This window comes from Rissa tridactyla, chromosome 10 (assembly GCF_028500815.1).
Source record: "Rissa tridactyla isolate bRisTri1 chromosome 10, bRisTri1.patW.cur.20221130, whole genome shotgun sequence".
In the NCBI taxonomy this organism is placed as follows: Eukaryota; Metazoa; Chordata; class Aves; order Charadriiformes; family Laridae; genus Rissa; species Rissa tridactyla.
In genome coordinates, this window is record NC_071475.1 from 5,860,460 (window position 1) to 5,871,469 (window position 11,010).

The 11,010-nt window shown below is 71.7% G+C and overlaps 2 protein-coding genes across 2 annotated transcripts; one reads left to right on the forward strand and one right to left on the reverse strand.

The window, feature by feature from the left end:
* The first annotated feature begins 727 nt into the window (after positions 1–727).
* Positions 728–4,015, forward strand: CRELD1 (cysteine rich with EGF like domains 1). The gene is made up of 10 exons (XM_054216602.1): positions 728–919; positions 1,477–1,559; positions 1,641–1,751; positions 1,830–1,921; positions 2,044–2,220; positions 2,351–2,446; positions 2,536–2,619; positions 2,755–2,850; positions 2,937–3,080; positions 3,192–4,015. Exons 1-10 carry the CDS (start codon positions 728–730, stop codon positions 3,410–3,412), a joined length of 1,296 nt encoding a protein of 431 aa, XP_054072577.1. The 3' UTR covers positions 3,413–4,015.
* Positions 4,016–4,426: 411 nt separating this feature from the next.
* Positions 4,427–7,999, reverse strand: PRRT3 (proline rich transmembrane protein 3). The gene is made up of 3 exons (XM_054216434.1): positions 6,868–7,999; positions 6,641–6,781; positions 4,427–6,183 (listed from the first exon to the last, which is right to left on the reverse strand). Exons 1-3 carry the CDS (start codon positions 7,997–7,999, stop codon positions 4,427–4,429), a joined length of 3,030 nt encoding a protein of 1,009 aa, XP_054072409.1.
* Between the last annotated feature and the right edge of the window lie 3,011 nt (positions 8,000–11,010).

Sequence of the window (11,010 nt, forward strand, 5' to 3'; positions counted from 1 at the left end):
GGGATGGATCGGTGAGGGGTGACGGGGAGGTAAGGGGGGGGTGCTGGGGGCAGGAGGAGGGGTCTGGCCTGGTTGGGTTGGAGGGCGGATGGGGAACTGGACCAGTTCAGGAGGGATGGGGGGGAACAGGACCAATTTCGAGTGGTGAGGGGGAACTGGGCCAATTTGGGGGGATGGGTAGGAACTGGACCAGTTTGGCTGGAGGGGGAAGTGGACCAGTTCGGGGGGGGATGAGGGGGAACTGGGCCAATTTGGCTGGAGGGGGAACTGGACTAGTTTGGCTGGAGGGGGAACTGAAACAGTTCGGGGGTGGGACGAGGGGAACTGGGCCAGTTTGGGGGGATAAGGGGGAGCTAGACCAGTTTGGCTGGAGGGGGAAGGTGACCTGGACTGGTTTGGCTGGAGGGGGGGAGGTGATGGGGAGCGGCCTAGTCGAGTCGCGGGGTGAGGGGCTCGTCCAGGCCAGGCAGGAGAGGGGCCGGTGCGCCCCGGGCATCCCGTCACCGTCCCGACCCCTCCGCTCTCCCGGCCACCTCTCCGGGTGCCCTTGTCCGCGGCCCCTTTAAGGCGCGGGGAGGCGTGTCCCGGCGGACGGTGCGGATTGGCTGGGAGCGGGGGGGCGGGCGGCGGCGGGCGGGCGGCCATTGGCGGGGGCGACGGGCGCTGAGTCAGCGTGCGCGGCCCACGTGGTGCGCGCGGGGCGCGGCGGGGCGGGGCGGGGCGGAGGATGGGGCCGCGGGCCGCGCTGCTGCCGCCAGCCCGGCGGGGGGGGGCCCGGCTGGGGGGGACCCTGCTGGGGGCTGCCATCCTCGGGGGGGTCCTGCTGGCGGCCGCCCAAGCCCACCCGGATCCGGAGCGGGACGGGGACGGGGCAGAGCCTTGCCGAGCCTGCCGCGGCCTGGCTGACAGCTTCAGCAGGGTGCGGGGGGGAATGGGGGCCGTGGCGGGGCGGGGGGACGGACATGGGGCCTGGGAAGGGGGCATTGGGGGTGGTGGGGCCTGGGGGGTTATGGGGGTGACACAGCCCCTGTTGCAGGGGGAGCCGGGGGTGCGGGTGTCAGTGGCGTGGTGGTGGGGGGGCACAGGTGACAGGTGGTGGGGGACACGGCCTGCGGTGTGGAGGGTGGCCTGGCGCAGGGTGACGTAGTCTGGGGGTGACAGGCAAAGAGGGACAAAGGGGGTCCTGTGTGGGGTGATGTGGCCATGGGGAGCACAGGCTGGGGGGGGGGGAAGGAGGTGACAGGGCTGCGGAGTGTGGGGTGGCCTGGGGGGACATCGATGAGTTGGGGGGCACTCCCACAGTATCCCTCGGGAGCGGAGGGGGTCCCAGAGGGGCACAGCAGCTGGGCTTTGTGGAGGGGAGAGGGTGATGGGTCCCTTGGGGGGAGGAGGGTGGCACGACCCAGGGGTGATCCAAGGAGGGGGGGGGGGTCATTGGGGGGGTCCCATGCCTGCACTGCCCCCCTGCGTGCCCAGGGCCTGGAGCGGACGGAGCACGAGGGATTTGGTGGGGGCAACACGGCCTGGGAGGAGGAGAAGCTGTCCAAGTACCAGCACAGGTGGGTGCCCCATAGCTGGGGGGGGAGTCTGGGGGGGGGGGCCTAGCTGCTCCCCACACTGACCCCCCTCTGTTTCCACAGTGAGACCCGTTTGCTGGAGGTGCTGGAGGGCGTCTGTGCCCCCTCAGACTTCACCTGCCACCAGCTGCTGGAGCGGAGCGAGGAGCACGTGGAGCAGTGGTGGTTCCACGAGTGAGTGTGGGGACGGGGACGCAGGGGGGACAGGTGGTGGCAGGGGGCTGAGCACCATGTCCCCCCCCCCATCCCCAGGCGGCAGCAGCACCCCGACTTCTTCCAATGGCTGTGCATGGACAGGCTGGCGCTCTGCTGCCCGCCCGGCACCTACGGCCCTGACTGCCGGCGTGAGTAGCTGTGGCACGAGCGGGGTGCTGGTGGGGTGCCAGCAGTGTTGCCGGGGCTGGAGGGCCCCCCACCATGCTGCCCCCGGCCCGGGCTGCCAGCCGGCTGGTCTCCCCCCACACAGCCTGCGCCGGCGGGCCGCGGCAGCCCTGCAGTGGCAACGGGCGATGCGACGGCGACGGCACGCGCCGCGGCACCGGCCTCTGCGTCTGCAGCCCCGGCTACGGCGGCCCCTTCTGCGCCGAATGCGGTGACGGGTACTACGAAGCCTCGCGGAACAAGAGCCACCTGGTATGTGCCGGTAGGTAGGGGTCCAGCCCGGTGGGGAGGGGGCCTGTGTGGCTGGGGGGTCTGCCCTGGCACTGCCCTGGCACCGGGTGCAGGCAGCTGCCCCCCTGCCTGTGCCCATGCCCACTCCCCCCTGCCCACAGAGTGCTACCGGGCGTGCGGGCGCTGCACGGGGCCGGAGGACTCCAGCTGCCTTCGCTGCAAGAGGGGCTGGGTGCTGCACGAGCACCGCTGCATCGGTGAGGGCCGTGGGGAGGAACCGGGGGGGGAGAGGTCTGTGTCCCAGGAGCTGGGGCTCAACGGGGCTGTCTCCCCTCCTCTCCCCCAGACATCGACGAGTGCGGCACGGAGATGGCGCACTGCCGAGCCAACCAGTTCTGCGTCAACACGGAGGGCTCCTATGAGTGCCGAGGTCAGGCGGAGGTGGGGGGGGTTTCTGTGCAGGTGGCTCCCCCCTGCTCAGGGCTGTCCCCCTCCTGCCCAAGCTGCCACTGGCTGGGCTGGGAGGGGGCTCCGGCGGTGACCCCAGCTCCTCTCCCCGTGGCAGACTGTTCCACAGCCTGCATAGGCTGCATGGGCGCCGGGCCGGCTCGCTGCAAGAAATGCAACAAGGGCTACTGGCGGGATGGAGCCAAGTGCCTGGGTGAGTGGCTCCTGGGGCCTGAGGGGGGGTGGCTCTGCCCCCTCCCCGCTGCCCGAGCCCTGCCTGAGCCCTGCCTCCCCCCGCAGACGTGGATGAGTGTACCAGCGCCGAGGAGCCGGTGTGCACGGGGGTGCAGGAGGTGTGTGAGAACACGGAGGGCAGCTACCGCTGCGTCTGCGCCCGTGGCCACGTCCGACGGGATGGACAGTGCGTAGAGGACAAGCCCCCTGGTACGGCCTGACGCGGTGGGGAGGGGCACAGAGTGCAGGCAGGGGGTGGGAAGGGGTGGCAGGGGGCTCTGCCAGCTCCACCATTGCCCCCCATGAGCACTGTCCTTGCAGATGCCCCGGAGAAGGGTTTCTTTGACGACGTGACGGATGACGAGGTGGTGGTGCTGCAGCAGATGTTTTTCGGTGTGATGATCTGCGCCCTCGCCACACTGGCCGCCAAGGGCGACATGGTTTTCACCGCCATCTTCATCGGTGCCGTAGCTGCCATGGCTGGCTACTGGCTCTCCGACCGCAGCGACCGTGTCCTCGACGGCTTCATGAAGGGCAGATAGCTCTGGGGCTGCCAGGCACGGGCCGGGGGGCAGGCTCAGCCTGGGGTGCAGGGTACCCCCCCAGCAGGGGCTGGCTGCTGAGGCCGGATCCTGCGCGCGGTGCTGTGCCCTGCATGCGTCCCCCAGCCCCCCGTTAGCGTAGGGTCTCGCCTCCCCACTGCAGAATGAGCTGGGGGTGCCTGGTCCCAGGGGAGCTCTCTCGTAGCCCCCTCTGGACATGTATGGTGATGCTGAGCAGTATGGCACTGCAGGGGGGGGGCACAGCATGCTGCCCTCAGCCCCTCGTGCTCTGGAGGAGAGGCCCGGCACCGTGGGGTGCTCTGGCACTGCCGGGTGCCGGGGCAGAGATGCTGGCAGAGCTCGGCCCTGCTGCCTGCCCAGCCAGCGTCCCCTGGGCTGGGGGCTGCTGGCACCGTGGGACTTTGTGTCCCCCCCTTTGTGAGACCATTCCCCGTGGGGCAGTGAGGGGCTGGGTCCCACCTCTGTCCTGAACTGTGGGGCTGGGAGAGCTGCCCCCCGCCCCAATCCCTCCTCCCCGCATCCCTGGGCAGAGCCCATCCCTCCCCCCAGGCCGGGGGGGCCAGGGGCTCCGGGGGGGCAGGGGTGGCTCCCGGGGTGCCGTGCTAGCCGGGGGGGTGGGGGGTCCTGCTGGATGCATGAGCGTGGCCGTTGCATTTGTCCGTGGTTTGTCCGTCGGGGTGTGCCCATCTGTCCGTGTGTCCATATCTCAGGAAATAAAGCTCTGCACACCCAGCCCGGCTGCTCGGGGTGGGGGGGGTCCAGGGGGGCCTGGGGGTGCTGTTGCCCACTGCCGCCCTCCGCACGCCACCGGGGCCGCCTCCTCCCAACATAAACTTTTATTTCTCTGGTTTGGCACAAACGGAGCTGGCCCAGCCCAGCTCCCTGCTCCTTCCCAGCCCTGCAGGGGCGCGGGATCGGGCCCCCAGACCCCCACGCCTGGCTGGTCCCCCTGCATCCCCCAGTCTCTGCCCGTCCTCACCGCCTCTCCCCGGCTCAGAGCTCGATGGTGTCACTGGAGAGGCTGCGGGTGTCCGCCGCCTTGCCAAGGGCTGGGAAGCTGCGGGGGCCCTCCCGTTCCCAGCCGGGGGGCACGGCGGGCACCAGGAGGGGGGCCCGGCTGGGCGCCTCGTCCAGGGGCAGGCTGTCGGGCGAGGAGAGCCCATGGCGCCAGGGGTTCCAGCTGATCTTCAGCGAGCTGCTCTCCAGCGAGCTGGCCGAGGCGGTGACGGTGACGGTGACGGTACCGGGGGGCTGCCGGGGGCCGGGCAGCTCCGTCAGCGAGCTGCACCGCACCATGCGCCCCAGGCCGGGGGTCTCGTCGGGGGCGGAGGAGCCGTGCAGTGAGGTGCCGGAGCCGCGTCGGGGCCGGCCGAAGAGGCCGTCGTGCAGGAGGTGCCGGCGGCAGAGCGCCTGGTCGATGCTGCGGCGCAGGTCGATGGGGGACGGGGGGCGGAAGGCCAGCTCCCCCAGCGAGGGGGACGAGCCCTGCTCGAAGGCGGCGCAGGAGCGGGCGGCCAACACGTTGGGGCACTTGGGGCTGAGCCCCGGCACGCCGGCGGCGGCCGCCCAGGCCTCGTTGCTGTCCTTGAGCGCCCGCAGGGGCAGCTGCTCCGCCGGGTTGCGGATGAGGCTCTTGGAAATGTCGCCGGTGGGTGCCCGCTCCGGGCCGGTGCCGCTGGTGTTGCCGCCGGCCCAGTCGTAGCAGTTGTTGGGATACTCAGGCGCCTCGGCTTTGCGGCTGGCGCAGAAGTACCCCAGCGCCTTGACCCAGCAGGAATGGCTGGCGGCGCTGCGCCGGCGACAGAGTTGGCACAGCGGCTCGGCGGCGGCCGCCAGCAGTGCCAGCACCGTGCCCAGCTCGCCGACCCGCAGCCAGAGCTGTGCCGCCCAGCCTGGCCGGGAGAAGCGCCCGGGGACGCCCAGCACCCCCCGCAGCCACAGGGCGCTGTAGACCTGCAGCCCACACACCGGCAACCCCGCTGCTGCCGCTGCCGCCAGCGCCCAGGCCCCCCGCCGCAGCCCTGGACCCCCGCCACCCCCTGGCCCTTCCCGCGGCGCCCGCAGCACCCGCCAGCACCCCCAGAGTCCCCCCAGCAGCAGCAGGGCCCCCGCACTGCAGCCCAGCGCCTGCAGCCCCAGCCCGGCCCAGGGGCCCAGCCGGGGCGGGAGCAGGTCGGCGGCCCCCAGCACGCCGCTCTGCAGGGCAACGGTGGCCACCAGGGCCGGCAACCCCCGCAGCCAGGCCGGCAGCAGCCGGAGCTGTGCCAGGCGCTGGAGCCGCTGGAGCAGGAGGGCGAAGGCGGCGAGCAGCAAGGGGAAGGGGACAGTGCTGAGCAGCAGCAGCGCCCGGGGGGGCAGGCGGCCCCGCGCCCCGTAGGGGTCCAGCAGCAGGAAGGTGGCTCGCAGCAGGCAGGCGGCCAGCAGTAGCCCATGGGCCCCTAAAACATGGGAAAGGTGCGGGGGACGCAGGGCGGCTGCTCCCGCCAGCCCGGCCAGGCAGCCCAGTGCCAGCAGCAGGAAGACGGCGGCCACCCCATAGACGTGGCCCTCCCAGGCGAAGCCCAGCCGGCGCCGCAGCTCGGACCAGCGCAGCCCAGTCCCGTTGGCCCCCGGCGCCGGGGAGGGATGACCGGGCTGTGGCTGCAGCATGGATGGATGCCGGGGGGCTGGCTGCGGCGTCACCCCTGCCTGTCGCCACGTGGCCGAAGGGGCTGCGGTGCCGTGGGTGGGGGGCTGCGTCCCCAGGGTTTCTGTGGGCAGGAAGGAGGGGGACGGTCAGTGGGGAGTGAGGGGGGGACCGCATGCAGGTGGATCAGTGACACCCGGCCCCCATCTGCACCCCGTGGCTGGGATGCATCAGCCACAGCACCCCGACACCGTGGCGGGGAGGGATGCCCTGTGTCAGCCAGACCCCCTCCCGGGGGACTCCGGCAGGACCCTCAGTGCAGGTGGTGTCACAGACATGGGCACCTCCCTGATGCCCCCCTCGGGGAAGATCCCACCCACCGGGCACTTAGCACTAATCTTAGGAGTAGATTAGGTCCGTCGCCGGGCACAATCCTGATTGAAGGTGTCACCGTGTCCCAGCTGGGCAGCTCAAGATAGCTGCTATCCCCCCCGCCAGCCCCGACGCCCCAGGGATGGGCTCCCATGGCATCCCTATTGGGGACCGACTGGATGGGCTCGGCTGCAGTCCCCCCCCATCACCTGAGTGTCTGGTCCCGGCTGTCCCTGTGGTGGGATGTGCTGTTGGCAGTGGGGTGGCCTCAGTGGCGTTTGGGATGCTCATGGGGCCCACGGCGCCCCGGACCCGCTGTGGGGAGCCGACGTCCTCCTCAGGCAGCAGCCCTGCGAGAGAGGGCAGAGCCAGGCGCTGGCACCTGCGGGGGCTTGGTCCCTGCTGAGGAGCCCCCCCATGCCACGCTGGCTCCTACCTGTGCTGGGGGTGCCGGGGACACCCGTGCTGGAGGTAGGCGGTGGTGCAGGGCTGGTGCTGATGGCAGCCCCCTTGGTGGGCTGGGGTCCACGCTGCCCTGTCAGCCTGGGGTCCGTGCGAGGAGGGGCCACATCCCCGGGGCTGGTGGTGGCACGGCTGAGCGGGGCCCTCCGGGTGCTGCGCTGGTGGACTGGCAGCACCCAGGTCCGGGGCTCGGCCAGCCCCCAGGATGGGGCTGTGGGGTGCAGCCATGGGGCAGAGCTGGGCAGAGCTGGGGAGGGGCTGGGGGCCCCTCCCAGGTCCTCCCGTCTGCCCACCGGCTGCGTGGAGCCAGGGCTGGCATGGGGACCTCGGGCTGGCCCCGTGCCCGTAGGGTGGGGGACGGGGACAGTGCCCAGTGGGACCGGCTGGCTGGTGGCTGGAGTGAGCTGTGTGCCCTGAGGGAGGCCTGGGGCTGCCATGGGTTCCTCCGCCACTGTCTGTCCCCCTGCGTGCGTGTCTGCTGTCCCCATCCCTGTCCCCGCTGACGGCATGGGGGTCAGAGCGATGGTGGACATGGTTGGCTGAGGGCTGGGGGTGCTGGCTGGCCCGGTGGCATTCTGCCCAGCTGGAGATGGTCCCTGCCCTGCCCAGGGCAGCCCTGTGGAGCCCGGCTCTGTGTCCATGGGCACCTTAGAGGTCAGTGTCCCCAGTGCAGAGCCGTGAGGAAACCAGGTCTTCCCCCGGGGACTGTCCTGGCCTTCGGCATCGGTGATGAGTGGCTCCTCCACCACGGCCGGGGCTGCGCCGCTGTCCTGCTGGGCCCTGGTGCCAGCGCCTGCCATGGTGGTTTCTGTCTCCAGGAGTGCCCCGGTGGCATCTGCCGCCTGCAGCAGTGGGGCCCAGCGCATGGGGCTGCCACCCCTCCAGCGCTCGCTCCTGGGTGCCCCGGCACCGCTTGGCTCCCCCGACGCCTCCCAGGCAGGGGACGGGTCTGGCCACTGCTGTCCCCAGAGAGGGCTATGCAGGGGATCCCTGTCCCGCTGCAGGGTCCCACCTGGGGACAGCCCCGCCAGCAGCGTCCCCTGGGCCCTGGTGGGGACGCCAGCAGACAGGAGCAGCCCCCAGGTGACGAACCGTGCTGCAGCCATGGTGAGCACCCAGCTGGCCCTGCGGGGACAGGGACTCAGTGAGCCAGGATCCACAGTGGCTACCCCGGGGGGGGATCATGCCACTGGCCGTGGGGCTGCTGTGCCCACAGCAACCCACTGCCCAGGGTGAGAGCCAGCGGCTAGGCTGTCCCTGCTCGGGCTGGCCCTGGGCCCTGTTCCCAGCTGTCCCCGTCCCCAGTGTCCCTGCTGCCAGTGGCCCCATTCCCGGTCTTCCCCATGCCCGTGTCCCCAGTGCTGGTGCTCCTTGATGCTTAGTGGTCCCCGCCCCTAGTATCCCCGGTGTCTCCTTCCCGGCCTCTGTGTCACCGGTGTCCCCCTCCTCGGTGTCCCCTCCCTGGTGTCCCCTCCCTGGTCCTCCATCCCCGTTGCCCCTCCCCAGTGTCCCCTCCCCGGTGCTCCATCACCGATGCCCGTCCCCGGTGTCCCTGCTGCCGGCGGCCCCGGTCCGCCGCACACCGTTCACCTTGGCTCGTCCCCGGCGGCATCCCGGCGGGGATGCCCGGCCCGGCGCGCCCCGCCGCCGCCGCACACGCGGCTCAGCGCCGCCGGGCCGGGGCCGGGAACGGGGCCGGGACCTCCCGGTGGCGGCGGCGGGCCCTGCGGTGCGTGTGCGGGAGCCGGCGGGGATGCGCTTCGGGGCCGGGCCCGCGGCCGGCGCGGGATGAGAGCGGGGCCGGTGCGGCCGCCGCATCCCGCGGACCCCGCCTGGAGCCCGCCGGGCCGGCCCTGCTCCTCGGTGCTCGGTGCCGTGTGCCCGGGCCGCCGTGCGGCCAGACCCCCTCCCGCCGCCCGCCGCAGCCCGGGAGGCCCCGGTGCCGGAGCCGGCCGCAGCCCCCCCGCTGACCTGCCGGTGCCGGTGCCGGTGCCGGTGCCGGTGCCGGTGTGGGCGGGCCGGGCTCTGCGGCGGAGCGGGCGGCGGCGGCGGCGGCGGCGGCGGCGGCAGCCGGTCACGCGCCGCCCCGAGCCGCGGGCACCCGCGCGGGAGCCCGCCCGGCACCGGGAGGGGGGGGCGCGGGGCGCCCGGGCACGGCTGCGGCCGCCGTGCGGGGACGGGACCCCTGGGGGCTCCGCTGGGGGGGGCTCCGCTGGGGCAGGACCCCGAGGGGAACGGGCAGCCCCCACTGCGGGGCTGTTGCCGAGGCCGGTCCCACCGCGGCCATGGGGCCAGCGGGGTGGGCTGCGGACACCCCCGGGCAGAGTCCCCGCGAAGGTCCGTGGGTGGCCCTGGCACCCTCCTGCCCCACACCTGCCCCACACCTGCCCCAACCCCTCCTGCCCACCCTGCACGGGGTAGGCAGCACCCTGGCAGCCACTGGGCTATGGGGCCCTGCCAAGGTGCAGGTAATTAATCAGCTAATTGTCCTGCTGGAGAGCTGCCAGCCCCGCCAGGGCTTGAGCTGGCATTGGCACTGCCACGGCGCCACAAAGTCACACCGGCTTCGGGCTCTGCCCCAGACGGTGGTGTAGCCCAGCTCCATGCCTGCACCCTGGCTCCCTCAAGGCTGTACCTGAGCCACCACGGCCTTGGCAAACCCCTGTCACCGTTGCCCGCCTCTTGCCCAGGCCAGCGGGGACATGTGGCACCTCAGGTCCCCATGGCAGCGCCAGGCTGGCAGCAGCACACAGTATCCCCTTCCCACTCCCTGCAACCTCTCCGTCCCCGGGGCATTGTGCCTGGGCTGGACTCACCGCGGGGGCATGGGGCATTTCGGGGCCCCAGTCCACCCCTCCGTGCTGCTGGGCTGGCCGTGGGCAGCGGGGCCAGGGGGCTGCGGCAACCAGCTGAGCACAGGGGCTGGGGAATTTGGGCAATGCCGATGCGCCAGCCCCCACGAAGCAGGCAGGGCAGGCGGCTAATCTGGGGATTAGCGCAGGGCAGGTCGCATGGTGGGGGGAGAGCCGGGCAGCAGCAGAGCCAGGAGGGGTGGCCGGCAAGCACCAGGCACCGAGGGGCACTGCCAGCACCACAGCCGGCTGGTGTCACCCTGCAGACAGGGCGGCCGCGGTGCTGAGCGTGCGGCGGGGCTGTGGGGAAGGGCCCGGCTGTGCCCCACACACCGCAGTCGTCGGGTGCCTCGAGCACGAGGTGCGGGTGCCGCAGCCACCTCCGTGTCCCCGGTGCCGTCAGCGGTTTCCTCCTCTGCCAAGTGACTCACCGGCAGATGAGAAGATGAGAGGATGAGAGCCCCGCTCCTGCCACCGCAGCGGCTGCCTGCCTGCGCAGCCGGGAACGCCGGGCAGGGGATGTGACCCGCGCTCTCGCACCCCTGTGCCCACGGCGACCGGGGTTTCTCCAGCTTTTGGCCACTGTCCTCACTCTTATCCCAGGCTCTCCTCCAAGGAAGCAGGGTGAAACCCCAGTTTAGAAGAAAACAGGCCCAATTAAGCACCCACAAACAGCCTGGAGCCCAGCTTCGTGTTTTCACGCCCACTGTGCGTGTTTTACGGTGCTGTCCTGTCCCCTCCATGGTCCCCCTCGGTTGTGCTGCTGACCAGAGATGTGAGCTCCATGTCTGCGTGTGCTGGAAGCACGGGCTGGGAGACAGAACCCGCTCTGCCAGGATGCAGTGCCCATGGAAAGGCTGCTGAGTCCCGCGGGAGTGTGGTGGCTCCAGGCTGAGGATGCCAGCCCTGGGGACACAGCCGCCAGCGCGCACACTTCCATTTTTGTCCGGCGAGGCTGGGAGAGGAGTCACCATTGTCACAGCCATATTGGGACAAATGTTCTCGCTGGCAGCAGAAACCTCGCAGGAGCCCCTGAGTGGGAGCAGTCGTGGGGCTGCTCCATGGGGGCCAGGGTGGCACCTGGGGCTTCCCCCCGCTCCCCCAGGGAGGTGGCCGGTGCGAGGGGACACACTGCTCTCTGCCGTTGCCATTACACCTCCTTTCTCCAGCGATTTTATTCGTGACACTGCTGTATGCCATCGCGTGCGTGGGGTGGGGGGGCTGCGAGGGTCCCCATGGCGGCCCTGCATTGCACTCCACGGCAC